The sequence below is a fragment of the Alligator sinensis genome, unplaced genomic scaffold, assembly GCF_000455745.1.
Source record: "Alligator sinensis unplaced genomic scaffold, ASM45574v1 scaffold796_1, whole genome shotgun sequence".
Classification (NCBI taxonomy): Eukaryota; Metazoa; Chordata; order Crocodylia; family Alligatoridae; genus Alligator; species Alligator sinensis.
In genome coordinates, this window is record NW_005842141.1 from 2,026,788 (window position 1) to 2,044,701 (window position 17,914).

At 43.5% G+C, this 17,914-nt stretch overlaps 1 protein-coding gene across 2 annotated transcripts in view; it reads left to right on the forward strand.

Annotated features, from left to right (window-relative positions):
• Positions 1–17,914, forward strand: part of ZPBP (zona pellucida binding protein) — a 59,116-nt gene that overhangs the window by 40,336 nt on the left and 866 nt on the right. For both annotated transcript variants that reach the window (XM_014520693.1, XM_025206117.1), the window contains 2 exons: positions 1,778–1,854; positions 6,665–6,842. In XM_014520693.1, coding sequence (XP_014376179.1) covers positions 1,778–1,854; positions 6,665–6,842 — 255 coding nt within the window. The remainder of the gene's footprint in view (positions 1–1,777; positions 1,855–6,664; positions 6,843–17,914) is intronic.

Here is a 17,914-nt window from a genome sequence, read left to right on the forward strand (position 1 = left end):
CCCTCCCCGCTGCCTTCCATTGCCTGCTGCCTGTTGTCGGGAGGTGTGATGCAGCATGCCCCCAGACCACAGCCAGCTGGGAGCGGAAGACGGTGGGAAGGGAGAGGAGGGCAGTGGCTATGCGGTGTGGCCCCACCGCAGCATGCCCTTTCCCACTGCACCACGCCTCCAATCACCTGCCCTGCTCGCTGGCCCCTGACTTTTTCTGCCCAGGGAGGGGGAGCAGGGTGGAGGGGTGCTTGCATGCAGCCGGACGCTGAGCTGGGGCAGCATGGGGTGGTGGCTACGGCCACTGCATACAAGCTTCCCCTCACTTCCTGGGAGGCAGTGTGGAGTGGAGCAGGAGGAGGTGGGGGAGGCACACAGGGCCAGACGAGGGAGGATCTGGGGAGGAGGGCATGTGTCCCCCCCCATGGATCCCCTGCGCCAAGCCCCTGGATGAGCTGCTGGGCTTTGATTGCCCCACAGCCCAGCCCAGCTGGGGCCCCAAAGGCGGGACAGAGAGGGGCCTGGATGCGGGCCTGTGTCCTTGCCCGCCCATCATTCTTGATGGGCAGTTTGCTGGTACTTAGATATTTGCCATGTTTCAAAGTTAACAGGTTTCTTAGTGATCAGAAGCAAAAATAAATATTACCACCAACCAAACAGGGCTTTTTTTGGAAATGGATATCTCAAATAGTTTTAAGCATACTTGACAATATGCACATCACAGTAGATCACAGGCATGCACAGTAAATCAGAAGCGGCTAATTCTGATGATTTAATGATTCCTTTGAAGTATTATTACAAGTCACATATCTGAACATAAAGTAATTCCTGTATAGTGTTTTTTTTCAGGGACAACCAGAAATTTCATTTTTATAAATTGGAAAAAAATCTTTAGGGCCAGGGACAAACATTCAAAAAGCCTGAATTGATTCAGTCTTTGCAGGTTAGTCTAACCTGACTAGGTTAAATCAGTTTGTAACCAGACAGACATCCCAAAAATGCAGGCACATGCCTGCAGTGGCTCAGGCGAGAAGCTGGGGAACGCTAGAGCAGCTCTCCCTTCCTTTGCACAGAGCTGTGTTGAGGGGGGCATGGCCAGGCCCCACAGGACACTATGATTAGGGAGGGGTGCCCCTGCCCCCTGAGCAGCCCAGCAGGGAATGATTATCACCTGTAACTTCATGTTTATCAGCATATTAAGAAAACAACAGAGGGACATTACCAGCGAACTGTTGATTCTGCCTTTGTCTTGTGTGCCGCAGCTTGGACAAAGGATATAGTCTGTTAGGTAATGCTGAGGGCTATCTGTGAGGGACAGGTGAATGCCTGCTTAGCAGAGAGTGGGGAGGGAAGGTGGGGAGCAGAAGCCAGGCAGATGCCTGCAGAGACTGCTGGAGCTGCAGTCAGGGAGCAGAGGGGAGGGGCCAGCCCTGCTGTGGAGCAGAGAGCCCCCCACACAGCCCATAGAGCATGCTGGGATGCTGGGGGAGCCTGATTTAATTTAAACCAGCAAGGGGTCTGGGACAGACATAGCATAAACCGGTTTGAGCCAAATCAGTTAAGTGTGATACTACATTCAACCAGGTTTATCTCAAGCTGGTTTCAGCCATTTTCAAACTGGTTTATGTGCACTGAACATCTGTTCTGTTACAGGTTTAAACCAGTTTCTGATCACTTAAACTGGTTTATGTGTAATGTCTGTCCCTAGCCTAGATGTTAATGTTTCTGGGATATTTTGTGTTGATTTTGTTGTCTTTATTCTGCTAAATAAAAGCATGTTTTGTTACAGTTTCTTCCTTCGAAGAAAACAAACCAAAGAATCGCTGTCAGAAAAACACTTGTGATAAAACTAAAAGATTAAACAAGGTACTGTAAATAAGGCAAAAAAAAAAAAGTAAAAATTATTCATTTATTTTTTTCTGTTACAAATAACTTGTTCTAAATAATGAATATACTTACACAAAACATGTTAATGTATGTACAGCTAGGGCTAGGCATGATATTTTATCATCTGCTAAAATTCTTTAATTTAATTTGGCCAAGTGGAGAGGAAAGAATCATACCATAGGTCTGTTTTGAGACCTTTAGGCATCTGTACATATGCTCTGTGGTGCTCGGTAGCTGCTCTAATTAAATGCCCACAGCACCTCGTATATTTAGCATCTTGCATTTCAAATTGGCAGTGGGGGCACTTTAACTAAAGCTTTTTAACCAACAGGCTTTGGTTAAAGTGCCCCCCCCGGTATTTTGAAATGCAGGGATGCTGAATACATGAGACACTGCAACATGTTGGTGTGTTCTGATTAGAACACTTCAGCAGACTCAATTAATCGTTCTAATAAGAATGCATCAGGGTACATGTAAAAGTGCTCTTTGATTTCAGGTGATGAGACAAATTACACAAGTAAATTATTGAGCTTAAAAAGCAACAAAACAATCAAAAGAGTTTTGATTATGAAGTGCTTTATTAACATGTTATTTTTAAATAAGGCATGTTTTTCCATCACTCAGAAATGACCATGATGCTGATGCATGGTTTACTATGAAGTTAAAAAGTCCTAGTGAGACTAAAAAGATTAAATATGCTTTATTTGATTTTAATGTCTCATTTAGATAAAGGACATAAGAGACTGTAATAGTTTTAGAACAATATAACATTGAGCTATTTTTCAGAAATATTTTTTGGTTTTTGGTGAAATTGATCTTGAAGGCAAGCACTTTATTAAGATTGAGTCATTGGCTTTAAGTTAAAGGAACATTATGAAAAATATACGAGAAAAATATGTTGATGTACTTTTTCCCATTATAACATGCAAAGTTTTTTGCTGTTTGCATAAGAATTTCAAGTTCCTCTATTTTTCGTGAAAGATTTTGGGGATTGCTAGAGAGCTGGTAGGATTATCAACATCAGAGAAACCAAACAAATGAAACAGGATTGAGACTATTTAATCATTCAGATTGTTTAATGCCCTTTGAGCAATGAAGCTATACCAATTTTTACTGGATGAGTGTCTCCAGTTCCTCTCTCCCCCACTGCCTACTCCCCCCTTTTAGACTTTTGTTCAAACCAAATGCCCAAGAAATACTTGGGGAAAAGATATGTATTTGCTAGGAGGACACATTCTAAAAATGTCTTACTTTTCTGTTCTGTTTCCCTTTTTTATTATTGTGCATCCAGGAGTTGAATCTTCCATTCAGATGAGAAGGGTGTATTTTTAGATAGTATTTCTGGAGATACTCAGCCTATCATAGAGTTTCAGGAAGAGAGTTGAAAGTAAATGGGGAAAACAAAAATCTGAAAAATCACTGTATTTTGAAATAGCATAACTTTTCTTATTTTCAGATCTCTGGCACTTATCTTTTAACTATACTTCAAAGCATTAAACCCAATATGTAGGGGTCTGCCTATATCGCGGGGGAACTTACCAATTTTTGCAGGTTGATCACAGCATTAAGTTCTAATTCTGCAGTCATTTCCTGGCAGCCCTGCCCCTCTGCACTGATTGGAGGAGAGATGAGGGGGCAGTTGCCATCTTTGTTGCTGGCTACCCTTCATGCAGCCCTGCCCCTCTGGGCTGATTGGTGGGGAGGAGGGATGAGAAGGCAGCCACCATCTTGTCTGCTGCCATTTGTGCCATCCCTCCAGCCACTGCCTTCCCCTCCTGGCGGCGAAGACCGCTGACTCCCACTGGGGAGCCAGCATTTTATTTTTAATGTCTTTTTTGTTGTTGGTTTTGCAGATTTTGCAGACAATCCTGGATTTCATGGTTTCCGTGAAATCTGCAAAACTGTGAATTAAGTAGGTCCCTTCCAGTATGGAATTTCACATTTGGTTGGTGGAGCTTCAGTTATGCAGTCATGAACTCATTTTCTTCTGTGTACTCTAAGACACGAAGCATGTCTGTTCCTCTTCTAACATCTCCTGCCATAGTTCCGAGAAATTAAATTCAAGCACTGTATTTTGAATCTGGGATAAAGTCAGAGTGCATGTCAGATTTTACCTCAGAGGGCAAGCAGACCTGGATCCAAGCTCTCTGCTTCCTAGGGAGACAATCTCTGAACGTGAGACTGATGCTTCCCTACAGCATGCTGTCCTGCTCCCATCCCTGGCAGCAAGGTCCAGTTATGCGCAGCAGAATCTTCCTCCTCCCCTCTCATTAATCTACAACAATTGTGATGGATGCCTTCTCTCTGTTAGACTAGGAAGCACATGTCACTGACTTGCAGACACAGGACTCTCTGGAAGCGGGATGCGACAAACGTCTGCATCAGATTGTTGTAGCTGATAGTGGAACAGAGAGCTTACAGGTTCCTCCTCTTTTGCAGACAAAGGTGTTATATCAATCTTGATTGTTAATACCACCACCAAGTTTTTTCTCAAAGTGGTGAGAAACTGTGCAGGGAAGCAATTCCCCTGTCACACTGGTGCATCTGCCATTAAATGTGCCTCTGCAGTGCACCTTTGTGACTGAGGAAAATAAGAAATGCTGATCATATTGATCAAGGTCTCAGTTATGGCTTTGTCAGACATTCTGATTCCATGGTCAGAAAGTCTCTTATGTGCATTCCCAGCATGCCTCTGATTTTTGCAGGTGCTTTACAGGGTGAAACAGGACTTGGTCTGCATGGTCCAACTGGCCCCCATGTGCCTCAGTTTGGTTCTAGTACCTTCTGCCTAGTGTCCATGAGGGGACCAGTGTCTTTGTTTTTGGTCCTGAACTGGCTTATCCAGGACCAAAGGGACCTGGCCCCTGAACCAGCTGACCCAAGCACAGCACTATACCCAGATCTGTACTCCCATCATCTCAAAGTCTGGCTACTGGATGGCTCTTGCAGGTATAGCAAGAACATTCTGCTGAAGTTAAACACATATGTATGCAGCAGGAAGGATCAATTAGACATATATACCTGGTGATGTAGATCAGATTTTCTAGCTGATAGGCAACTGAAAAATCTCTTTTTGTACCTGCCCTTTTTGTACCTTTCTATAAAATAAAGCAGTTGAAAATCTTTGAGCTTCTGCATGCATTGAGAATCCTTCAGCCTCTTACAGCTTCTCTGCATATGGATTGCTGCTGTGCCAGCCTAGAAGAACAAAAAAACACCTAAGAGCCACAGACAATTGACTGGAGAAATTAATAATTATGTCTTCATAAGAGGACTTGAACTATTCATAGTAAATAAAGCATAGAATTACATATTGAACAATTCATATTGACCAAACAAAATACTGAATAGTTGCTAATTAAGCATCATTCATTCTATGCAGCGAATAAAGTAGAGGTATTTGGAAAAAAAGATTTATGTACATATTTAAAAACAGGCCTAATTCATACACGCATTAAATTCAAGTTATAAAAGCTACCTTCAGTTGGTATTACCCAACTAATGAGCACTCAACTTTGAAATCTTTATTCCCCAATGTCCATATTGTTTTGGTGCACAATTATTCTAGCTATATAAATGAGTTTATTAAACCCATTTCAAAACTAATTTATTACAGTGCTTCTCTTCTCTCACAGAGGCCAGGTAGGGTGAAGGGAAGGAGCAAGTTCCTACCTCTGCACAGAAGCCAGGCAGGGAAATGGGAGCACTTACCTCCTTGCCCAGGGTCCAGGTGGGGAGAAGTGAGCACTTACCTTCTTGCATAGGGGCTGAGCAGGGACAAGGGATCATCCCTTCTCTTACCCAGTGGTATCCTTAAAAGGATCTCACAGCACCCCAATTGATCTCTGAAAAGGAAAAATTATCATGCAATTATTATAGCTGTGATGTTTTCAAAAAATGTTAATTCATATTACCGTAAGTACCCAAATCCAAGACAACTTCATATTTAAGAAAGCTCCCCAATAATTAGATTCTTTACATGGAAAATATATACATTTATTATAATTTTCTCTGTATAGAATCTAATTATTTCTCTGTGCAGCGCTGCAGCAGGGAAAACAGTGTCAGGGAAGCAGGTGGCGGGGGAGTCGAAAAGCCTGACCCTTGCCTCTTGCCCCCTGCCACCCCACTGCCTACACATTTCTCTTTTCTCCTTGTCCCCAACGCCAGTGCTGCCTGGTACCTCCACTCCTGCACCCTCCCCTCCCCTGAAATGCCCCTTTATGCTCTGTGCCAGAGCAACCGTGTGCTCCATGCCCCAGGCTGCAGCCAGACCTGAAGCTGCAACTGAGAATAAGTGGTAGGGCAAAGCTGACAGAAGAGGCAAGTTGGGGGAGCAGAGGCTGTGTGTGTGTGTGTGTGTGTGTGTGTGTGTGTGTGTGTGTGTGTGTGTGTGTGTGTGTGTGTGTGTGTGTGTGTTGGGGGCGGGCTGGGCTGTGCCTCTGACCCCAAGCCCAAGTTGGGGCTGGAATAACAGCAGCTGTCTGCTCCTACCTTTCATTCAAATACAAGAAGAAAGGCTTTTTCCCCCACATTGAATGGAGGAAAACTTTGTTTTGAATTTAAATAGAGTTATGCCATTTTATATTTAACACTAAATACATGAATGTTAGACTGGCTAGCTAGCTATAGTCCATTAGAAAGCAATAATCAATAACAGTAATAACCCATCTCTTAAATCCTGTATGTTATAACCCATGCCTCTCGAATGATACAAAGAGATCAAAAACAGCTTGCTTCAATTTTTTGAATGGTTGATTTTAGAAAATATCTGTTTTTTTAAATTTAGGCAAAAGATCTTATAGCGAAATTTTTTAAAGAACAAGTGGAAGTGCTGGGAAAACGTGCTAATCCATTGCCTGAAATATACTACATTGAAGGCACTCTACACATTGTATGGGTTAATCACTGCCGCCCAGGATTTGGAATGAACTCTCTGATACATCCAGATTGTCCTGATTGTTGTGGTATGTAGTGAATTTACAAATCATACAGATTGCTCAGCAACTCAAGATTACTTTTATTTAATTGAGCCTCATGCATAATTGAATGTTAACAGAATAGTTAATTGTATCACTTTGCCCTGGGAACCTGTTATGTTTTTCCAGGTAACCAAAGTTGAACTGGGTTGTCTTTTTTGGTAGCTTTGTAAGAAGCATCTTTGTGCTCTCAAGAATAAAATTTGTCATTTAAGATGTGATCCAAATTAAAGTAATTGGGATTTGAGTTAGGCCCTTAGATGGCACTCTTTATTTTGAGTTAGCACAGAAGCTGTGATCCAGCAAAGGGTTAAGACTTCACTGTGCTGCTGGAGGCAGTGGCATAATAGAGTTGGTACCCAGGGCAAATTCTGTCGGAGAGTAAGGGCAGGGGTGTGTTGGCATGTGATTCCAAGAGCAGGGGCGCGGGAGGTGCACCAGCCTTACCCATGCTTGCATTCCTATGCAGTCCTGGCTAAGCTGCTGCTACCACCATGCTTGCTCTGCCCACGTTGGCTGTTGCTCTTACAACAGCAGCAGCCAGGAGCGGTTTTGGAGGGACTTCACGGCAGTTGGGGGCAATTCCAGTGCTCCTACTAACTTGATGCCTGGGGCAGATGTCCCTCCTGCCCACCTTTAGTTACACTACTGGTTGGAGGTGCCGCCTCAGATGAGACAAATGAAATGGGTCTGATTTTTTTATATTAAGAATATAGACTGTCTGATTTTTTATATTAAAATGCACCTTTATAAATGCAGAAATACTAATGTTATGTCCCAGTCTGATTACAAGTTAGTAATTACATATGGCTTAGTGGAATTTCTACTTCAGTTGAATTATTTCACACACATTTCACTGTTTCAAATAGCATGTAGTGTCACTAAGCACTTCAGATAGTTGTCTACTTCACCCCACTGGTAGCTGAAATGTAAGTTGTGGAGGAAATGATTTTGATGTATGGCTTGCATATTGCATGTTAAATTTATGAAGCACTTTGTGATGCTTCAGAATGTAAGGCATTGTAGAAACAGAATATCTTTATCACTATCTTTATCACTAGTATTGATCATTAGTTGGGGATGGTCCTGCTTTAAGCAGAGACCTGGACTAGATGACCTCCTGAGGTCCCTTCCAACCCTTATTTTCTGTGATTACAGTGAGGTTTTCTGGGGAAATTGATGTTTTATGAAGTCCATGTGTAAAGGCCATTGGGAGAAGACAGCAAAAATAGTGCAAAAATTGAAGATATATTTATGGGGGTTATTTAAAAACTATACAAGAGAAATTAGGAGAAAAATACAGGCTGGAAAACTCAAATGCAGAAACCCCCACATGCCTTCCAGCATAGAGAGTGAATGTATATTGTGACAGGGTGACTGAAACACCTTGTCACGGGAACAATGACTTACCTGGAGAGGCAGGGAAAATTGTGGCGAGCCCGGGTGGGAGAAATGCTGCACTCTGAGCAATTAAAGGTACCAGCTGGGGCCGCAGCAGGTCAAAGGCTGCTGTGGCAAACCCAGCTGCTAGGGGCTTGAGCCCGGGAGAAGGAGAATGACGTGGACAAAAGGAGAAAAAGCCCTGTTAGAGGAGGAGAGAGAAAACAGCTGGGTCAGGCAAGAAGCAAATGGGAGGCTGCCATGGCAGACCCAGCTGGGGAAGAGGGAAATTTAAGGGATGCTGAGAAGGCATTCTGGGGGCAGCAAGAGAAAAGAAAAGAAAAGAAGAGAAGAGAAGAGAGAGAATGCAGGGGAGACTGGAATACAGGACTGACCCGGAGCTCAAAGGAAAACCCCTATTCCTCAATTTACCTGGAGGGATCCAGCGAAGAGGCTGCTCAGCAGGGGAGAGAGGCAATGCAGGAACGGAGGAAACTGCTTAGCTGGTGAGTCCTGCCCTGGGATGTGGAGTTAACCACTCTGGAAACCTTGAAGAAAGCAAAAACACCGATGAGATTACTCCCCAAGAGAGAGTGAGTCCGTCCTGACCCTGAACGTAAGGGTGGGACTGGAAGCAAGGGTGGCTGGCTTGGGGCCTGTGCAGGGAAGAATGGAGCCAAGCAGCTGAAAGAGGAGGGAGATTCCTGTCAGTGGTACTTAAGACCGAGACTGGAGTACCAACATCAGAGGCCAGTACCAATGCGCCTGGAATATCTGGAGTGGTTAGGGCAGGGTATGGGGATGGTGGAGCCCTGTGAAGACCAGCCAATGCCATGAGTCCCTAACTAATGCTTTGTTTCCCCAATGGTGTTTCAGCATCTATCTCCTGTAACGTCAAAGGGTGGCAGGGATTTTTTGAAAGATGAAACACTACCATTTATAGGAAGATGACTCGGTTCCAGGCAACACGGCACGCCAGTGACCTCCTACATATACAAAAACTACTGGCAAGATACAAATAGAATATGAACAAGAAAGGAGCTATTCTGGAATATACTGGCATGGAAAGAGTTGGACAAATCCTTTTCACTTTTCTTATGCAAGTCATGGCCTTGACAGTGAAATTACTTACATAAGTGAAGTGACCAAAATTTGGATTATTGTTTTTAAAAGCTACTTTTGACTCCCTGGAAAGAGAGTTCATTTTTTATAATTGTGATAAAAGTCAAATGATCTCAACTCAGCATTGTGGCAGCTAACTTACTAAAGTGTTAGAATATAGAAGCATGAAGAGGAATAGAAGATAGCCAAGTAAGTCTTTTTCAATAGATGAAGTTTTCTGCAGAGCTGGAAATTGGGGCTGCCTGTACAGGAGCACGGAGGCTGCTCCGGCGCACTATAATTACAACGCATTGGAGTAGATCTGATTAATTGAGATGCCTCTGCATCTCGTGTATCAGCATCCCCACACTACAAACTAGTGGCAGAGGCATTTGAATTAAAACTGGTCAAATTAACTTTAGTTCAAGTGTCCCTGCTGCCATTTTGAAGCGTGGGGATGCTGATAAAGGAGATGCTGTGATGCTTTCGTGGAGCCACTTTAATTAAACCATGCCCCGGCCCCTGCCCTCCACCCTCAGAGCACATGTAAAAGTGCCCTGGGAGAAAAGAACAATGGATTCCATGCCAAAAGCTATCTAGACACTTAAAGTGCTTTAAAAAAGAAAATGTAGGAGAATAAAAGTAGGCAGTATAATAAAACAAAAGTTGCAGACTGCAGCATATTTGAAGCTTCGATTTTCCATGTGCTCTGATTATGAAAAAGAATTTGTACTGTGCAGGATAATTTCTTTTAGTGGTATGTAGTGAAATGTGGAAGTTTTAGATATATCTGTTTACATAATCTCAAGGAAAATTACATTAAAATCACTGTAGGGAGTACATCTTTTCTTAGGAAGCTTTATAATATAAAAGTTTCTAGTTTTATCATGAACTCACCTCCTTTATCCTATGCAGAGGCCAGCTACCATAAATACAGTTGTTCCAGACAAGCCTTCTCAGCTAAGATGCTAAAAGATTATTATAGTATGAAAATTAAAATGTAAAACACCAGCTTTTTTTCTTAGAATAAATTAGTAGTTCTACACGTTAGAATTTTTTGAGGAAAACACTCTAGGTAAATTAAAGATACCTGAAACTTGGATTCTGAGTTCACCACAGATTTTCATTCCCATCAGCTCAACAAATTTCCTTAAGCAAATGCTATTTTCTAATCTCCTATGATAGGTATGCAACTGTGAACAGAAATATTAGTTTTTTCTAAAGTGCCGGCAACATTTTTCCTTCTTACCTTTATACATGTCAGTCCCTGTTTTTTCTCTACTCACAGATTTGAAAATGGATTCCTTCCCAGAACCAAGACCTCACATCAGCTCCTTCCTCTTATTCCACTTCTTTTGGGTGGGTGGGTGAAGTTTAACATTTTCTTTTAATTTAACTTCCTCCTTTTTCTTGCTGTGGTGTGGCAGGCAGAACTATTACATGACCATAGTATCAATATGCAACAGCCCCATTTATCTCAGTCATACTATAACCATATGATATTAAATAAAGATGAGGCTTATTCTCTCTGTCCCTGGATTCCTTTCAGAAATTTGTCCTCCTGTTCAGCGACCTCTCCCACCACACATCCCAACACATTCTTATACTTCCTCCCACTCATAGCTGTTATTTTTAAGTGGGTTCTCATTCTATGATCACAATGTTTGATGTCCCTGGACATCCTTCTGGAAACGTGCTCAAATCTATAGATTTTTTTTAGCTTCATTTCCCAAGTTCGTGAACAATGTAGACTTCTTTAAATGGGTGTACATTGTTTGGGAATTTGAGCAATGAGATCAAAATATCATTGTAGGACTTGCATACTTGGTCATGCAGCTATGGAAGCTTTTTGTTTAGTAGATCACTATTCAATAGTGTGTACATGTTTCTCAAACTATACATTCTGTAGGATATAAGACACAAAGAGACCTCTCAAGGTGACTGAATGCACTAGGAAACAGCTTTTTTGCTCCTGCTCTTCCTATTATAAATGTGGTCCAGAACCTTCCACCTTTGATAGTGAAAAACCTTTTACTTTTTAACTTAATCGTCTCAATTATTTGTGTCTATAGTTTATACCCATTTGTTTTTGTGACAGCCTTGTCTTTTAGTTAAAATACCAGTTTTCTGTCTGTGGTATTTACCCATCCAGTATATTTCTAGAGAACAGTCATATCTCCATTCAGCCTCAGTTTTGCTGAGGTAAACAATTCAGGCTCTTTCAGTTGGCTTTCATAAGATAGGCTCTCTATCCCCTGTTCGTCTTGGTAGTCTTTTGCTATGTGTGTTCTGGTTTAAATTCATGGTTTTTAAACATGAATGACCAGATGTGTACATTATATTCAAGATGAGTTCTTACTGGTGCTTTCTGCAAACACATTAATACTTCTCTGTTGCTGCTGAAATTCTCACCTGGCACATTCTTGTATCACAGTTGCCTGTTTTCACAACACATCACAGAAGTGGCCCCACAGTTATTCTGCAATCAACTAATATACTCGTTTCCTTTACTTTATCATTTCCAGCCTACGAGCTTCTGATGTGTACTTAGCTTATAGCAGAAATTCCTTTTCTTAGTCCTTAAGTGCTATTAAATTTTATTTAGTTTCTGTCTAGTCTCAGGGTGATCAAGTTCTTCCTGAATGGTATTCGATTCTCCTGTACATTGATGCCATCTACTAACTTTGTGTTATCACAGTATTTTATAAGCATTTTTTGTGCTGAGGTTATTAGTGAAGATATTTAATAAAATCAGTGAAAAAAGAAAAGAAAACAGTCTATGAGGACCCCTATTGGTAACTGTCTTGCAGCCCAAAAGTTCTGCATTTAAGCATCATCATGACACGCTGGAGATCCGCCACTTCAGAGCAGATTCGATTAATCAAGTCTTCTCTGCACATGAGCTAATGTGAACTGTGCTGTGCCATATGCAGTTGTATAAGTAGTGAAATGCATGTCAGCACGCAGAAAATGGTGGCGGTATGCTTTTGAACTAAAGCACCTTCTATGTGCTTTAGTTCAAAAGTGCTTTGCTGCCATTTTCTCAGTGCTGATGCACATTTCACTGCATTATACAACTGTAAGCATTGCAGCACCAGGTGCTTTTAAAAGCACCCGGCGCTCCAGCACTTACATGTGTAAAAGTGCCCTTAGATTCCTTGCCATTACAAGAATAGAACTTTTTGACCCAAAGTAAACCAATTCCTTCTGATCCAATGCAAACCTTCTGTCATGATGTACATTACCCCATCACTTTGATCTTTCTTTCTCCTACCCTGAAAGTTCCAGTCCTGATTGTTGTTCTCTTTTTTTTGTTATTACTATAATATTCCACTTTATGTCCCTCACTAGTAACTCTAGTCCTTCCATTTTGTTACCTTAATAATAAAAGTACCAATACCATACATACAGCCAATTCCATCTCTCTCTGACCCATTAAAATTGTAACCGGATTCAGTATAGGCCATCCTTCCACCAACTGTAACCCCTGCCCGCCTGTAAATGTCATCAGTACTACTTTCTTTTACCTTTCTGTCCATACTCTTGTTGTCTGCTATTCCAGAATATATCTTTGTTTGTAAGGTTTCCTTCGTCCATGTATTAAAACCAGGTCTCATAACCTTAAAATTGTGAGGCTCTTGCAATTTGCAGCTCTCAGTTCCTAGTTTAAAAGTTATCAATTGTGTCAGTCATGATCCCAGAATGTTAGAATCCCAGGCATGCAGATAGACAACTTTCATCAAGGAGGGTCAGTTTTTTTGGAAAATGCCTTCCAAACAGTAGCTGTACATCTCAAACTTATTTTTCTACTCATCATGTTGATTCCAAAGCCACATGGATAGGCAAGTAGATCTTACTTTATGGTCCTGTGAAAGCAATCATTTGAAGAGAAAGTGTTACTGCTATTCATATCTATATATTTAATCTATAATTTGTATATAAATTAGAGATGCACTTAATCTCATATATATCAACATAACCACCTTGAACATGTAGGTTTGTTATTTTTAGTATAAAAATCCTAGAAATACATTTCAGATGATTTAATCTTCATTTTACAATTTCCCCTTCTTTGTAAAATGCTCAGTATGATATTAGAGGTGCACTGATACATCGGTCCGATATCAAATCGGTACCAATATAAAGAAAATTGGCTGTATCGGAAATGGGACTGAAGCGGCCAATAATTTGGCTGATAAATGCCCGTGCGTGCACACAGCCTCAGTGCAGCACACAGACAGCGAGGAGCAGAGCCTAGCAGCGTGCAGCTGGTAAGTCTGTTGGGGTGGAAGGAGAGCAGGGAGGGAAGGGATGTGGTGGGGGGGGATCAACACCCCCTGCAGTGAGGGTGGGAAGGGGCAGAGGCAGGCGCTACCTAGCCAGGGTGGGGTGGGTGCAGGACAGAACCACAGTTCTCGGGGGGGGAGGGTAGCTCATGCTACTGCGCATGAGCTCATGCCACTGCGTGCACCCTGGGAGGGCTGGTGACCCCGGATCTGCATGGGGTGGGGCCGGACAAACAGGCTGCAGCTGCAGGCTGCAGCTGGGGCTGTGCCGGGTTCTTCTTGGTGGGGGCTGGGCTCTGGGTAGGTTGTAGCAGAGGTTGCAGCCACCTAAACTTTTGCCATAGTCCGACTCCCAGTGCCACTGCTGCCTACCCAGCGCAGCCACGGCTCAACCCCTGCCTCTCCTCATGTGCCAAGAAAAGCTGAGTCTGCACTGGGTAGGCAGAGGCGCTAGCACTGGGAGCAGAGCCACAGCAAAATTTGGGGTGGTTGCAGCCCCCTCCGTAGCCCCCATCCCAGTGCTGCCACTATCTGCCCTGAGCCCAGCCCCTGCCGAGAAGAGCCTGGTGCAGCCCCAGCTACAGGCTGCAGCTGCAGCCCACCTGTCCTGCCCTGCCCTGCGCAGATCCATGCCCTCCTAGGGTGCACCCCCCCCCACTCCTCCCAAAGAGCTGCAGCTCTATCCGGCGCCCCATCCCACCCCAGGTGGGCAACAACTGTCCCTGTCCCCTCCCTCCGTCACCGCAGGGAGCACTGTTCTGCTCCCCCCCCATGCCCTTTCTTTTCCCCCTCCCCTTCCACCACAACAGACTTACCAGCTGCACACAGCTGTATCGGAAATCGGATTGATATCGGCCGAAATGCTTCCTTAAATATCGGCTATCAGTATCAGCCCCCAAAATCTCTATTGGTGCACCCCTATATGAAAAAAAAAAAGATGCAATATATCTGTCTCTGGACATATACAGATGTTCAGTTAAAGGCACGATGGAATCTGATCTGCAGTCTCAACAATTGCATCTCCTATCATACTACACATGTATGGCAAGAAGCCTGACTGCAAGATTGGGGATTAGATCCCAATTATGCCTTATTGCTGATGCAAGGGGAGCCTGGGATCATAAGCCTGGCTTCCCTTGCACCAGCAAATATCAAGCTAGGTACCCTATGTGCCCGTAGCTTGACATGCTATTCAGGTGATCTGCAGTCTTAGGCACAAGAGCATATTGGGAGCCCTGCAAGACTCCAGTGTGTTCCTGTGACTGGGAGCACTAGTCAGCTAACCGGCACTGGCTACATATTCAGTTGAAGGCATGATGGGAACCAGCCACAAAGTTATTACACAAAATAATTTTGTGTAATAACTTTGTGCTTATTCCCTGTTTTATCATGCCATTAATTGCATGAACATATGGCCAGGTTAATACATGATTTGATTAATGGTTAATCACATCTTAAGTGTAACATCTGCCAGGGGCCTAAATTTAAATAAAATACCATTGGTGCAGTGAACATGTTAACAACTTAAATGGCAGGACAAGATGAACTATGCCACTTCTGCATTAAATATAAAAGACTTTTTTCCTTAGTTTTAGAAACATTCCCGCAATGTTTTATTTTAACTCAGGAGTTCATATACAGCTCTAAGTGCCCAAATTATTCTTTTCTTGAGGGTCTAACTATTTCTGACAACTTGATTTCATCTCCTGGGTAATCAGGTAACCCTTAAAGGTAATTAGAAACCCATTTTTGATATATACAGTAGTCTATTGGCCCTGTTTTTAATCCTGTTCAGTTTAGTTCCTATGAACTAGACACACAAATTGCAGCTAAAATAAGTTAATTTTCTTCAGTTCTCTCACAAAGTCAAGTGAATTGTTTATATTTTAAAAATTATATATTTGGAGCATAATAATTTGAAGGAAAGAAAATGCATTACTCCACAGGTATTACACTTGCCATAAAATTGGAGCAGAACAGCAAGCGTCAGGTAGCTTTTAGGATGCAGTAAAGTTTGTGAAGTGTGAAATGGCAAGCGAGATATCACATAAAATATATGAGGTAGGGTATTTTGAGGTGATGGTTATACTTGTACGGTGAAGGTACACTGATGTGAGTTTATGCTCAGTAAATAATAGAGACAAGTTGTGTTTACTGATGTTTACTGAGAAAAGAAACTTTTATTTACTTTCTCTTGGTACCTGGCTAAGCAAGTAGCAGGTCACTTAATATTTCTTTCTCATTTCATGCCTTCCCCTAGGTGGCAGACGCAGATTGTGTTATTCAAACATAAGATTATTATCCTGTTATTATAGCTCTCTCCCCTGTTCCAATCCAAGTAGATGAAAATTCCCATGAAGTTCACTAGGAACAAATCTGCTTGTGGCATTTACTAACTAGAGCACAGTTACTCTTCTGAAGAAGTGACACATGCTAGGAAGTAGAAGGATATGGAGGTTAAGAATTGCCACCTTATTCATATATATAAAAGCTTCCTCTGGGCAAGTCATTTTGGTGGAGGGAAATAATGGATTCTTAGTTTCTGACATGTCACATTCAGATATTTTCTTTTGTTTTCTTCAGAAGTGGGAGCAAAATTGCAGGTGCCTCTACAGGCAGAGAATGGCTCCTCTTATCAGTTATTAGAGGTGTACTGATACATTGGTCCATATCGTATTGGCACTGATAAAAGGACAATTGACATTATCAGCAATCGGCTTTTTCTGGCTGATGTGGCCGATAATGTCGCCATAAAATTCTACGTGCCTGCACAGTTGAAGCGTAGCACACAGGCGGCCAGGAGCACAGCCTGGCAGCATGGAGAGCAGCATCCGGCGGTAAGTCTGTTGTGTGGGAAGGGATATGGGGGCAGGGGCAGGCCAAAGCCCCCAAGGTGAGGGAGGGAGTGGGGCTGGCACTGCGGCTGGGGCAGGCACTGCCCAGCCCGGATGCGGCATGGGACGGAGCCATGGGGGGAGGGGGCGTGGCTCCCGCTGCTGCATACACCCTGGGAGGGCATGTGCCCCCTGGATCTGTGCGCAGAGTGAGAGCAGGCTGCCACTGTGGGCTGGGGCTGGGGGCAGCACCAGGCTGTTGCTGGGGGTGGCGGGGGATGCTGGGCTGGGTTGAGCTGAGCTCGGGGCAGCTGGTGGCGCTGTGAAGGTGAGGAGGGCTACAGGGTGGGCTACAGCCACCCCAAAATTTGCTGTAGCCCCCCCACCACAGCACTACTGCTACCTGCCCTCAGTGCAGCCCAGCCCAGCCCAGCCCAGCCCGCCCCCCTGCCAGGAAGAGCCCAGCGCTAGCCCCAGCCCATAACTGCAGCCTGCCTTTGCCCCATGCACTGATCCAGGGTGCACATGCTCCTCCATGCCTTCCCGGGGTGAGTGCAGGAGCTGCCCTCCCTCTGCACCCCAAGATGAGTTGTGGTTCCATCCTGTGCCATGCTTTGGCTGGGCAGCACCTGCCCTAGCCCCAGCACCAGCCCCATTCCCTCCCCCACCATGGGGGCCTCAGTCTGCCCCCCCCCCCCACCCTTTTCATCCCCCCTCGCCCCTTCCCACCCAACAGACTTACCAGCCAGACGCCACTCTCCATACTGCCAGGCTGCATATCAGCAATTGCATCGGTATCGGCCGATATGGCTCATTCAAAATCAGCCATCAGTATCAGCCCAAAAATTCTCTATTGGTGCACCCCTATCAATTATCATTGTTAATGACCTCTTCTATTTTGCTACTTAATTTATGAAAATGGTCAATAATAATTGTCCAGTGTATTGTTTTTACAGTGTTTAGTGCAGTAGAACTCTGATTTTGGTGAGGGCATTCATAGAATTACAAATAAACAGGGCTGGGAGGACTTTGGCAGGTCACCCAGTCCAACACCTTGCTCAAGTTTAAATGTTGTCCATCTAAACAACTCTAGGGATTTTTTCTCTGAACAGATGCTAACATAATAAAAATACTAAAATAATGCAAGGTTTCTGAGTGTCTGTAGCAAGGGGAGCCCTGCAAGTCTTTTTGCCAGATCATTCTTAAAATCTACCTTGCTGATGGTGAGACCTCTAACCTTTCCTTAGGCCACCAGCAAGAGTTGGCAGTCAGGCAGTCCAGGAAAATGCTACCATTGTAGATCAGATTAATTTAAGGCCGTCTGAAAACAGGGGTAGACCAGATTAGGTATCACAAATTCTGCTGAATTAGTGGGGTCCCAATAAGTCCTAACTGCTCTCCTCCCCTCCAAAGGAAGAAACCAAGCCAAAATATAAAACCACAGAGCCAGGATATAAGC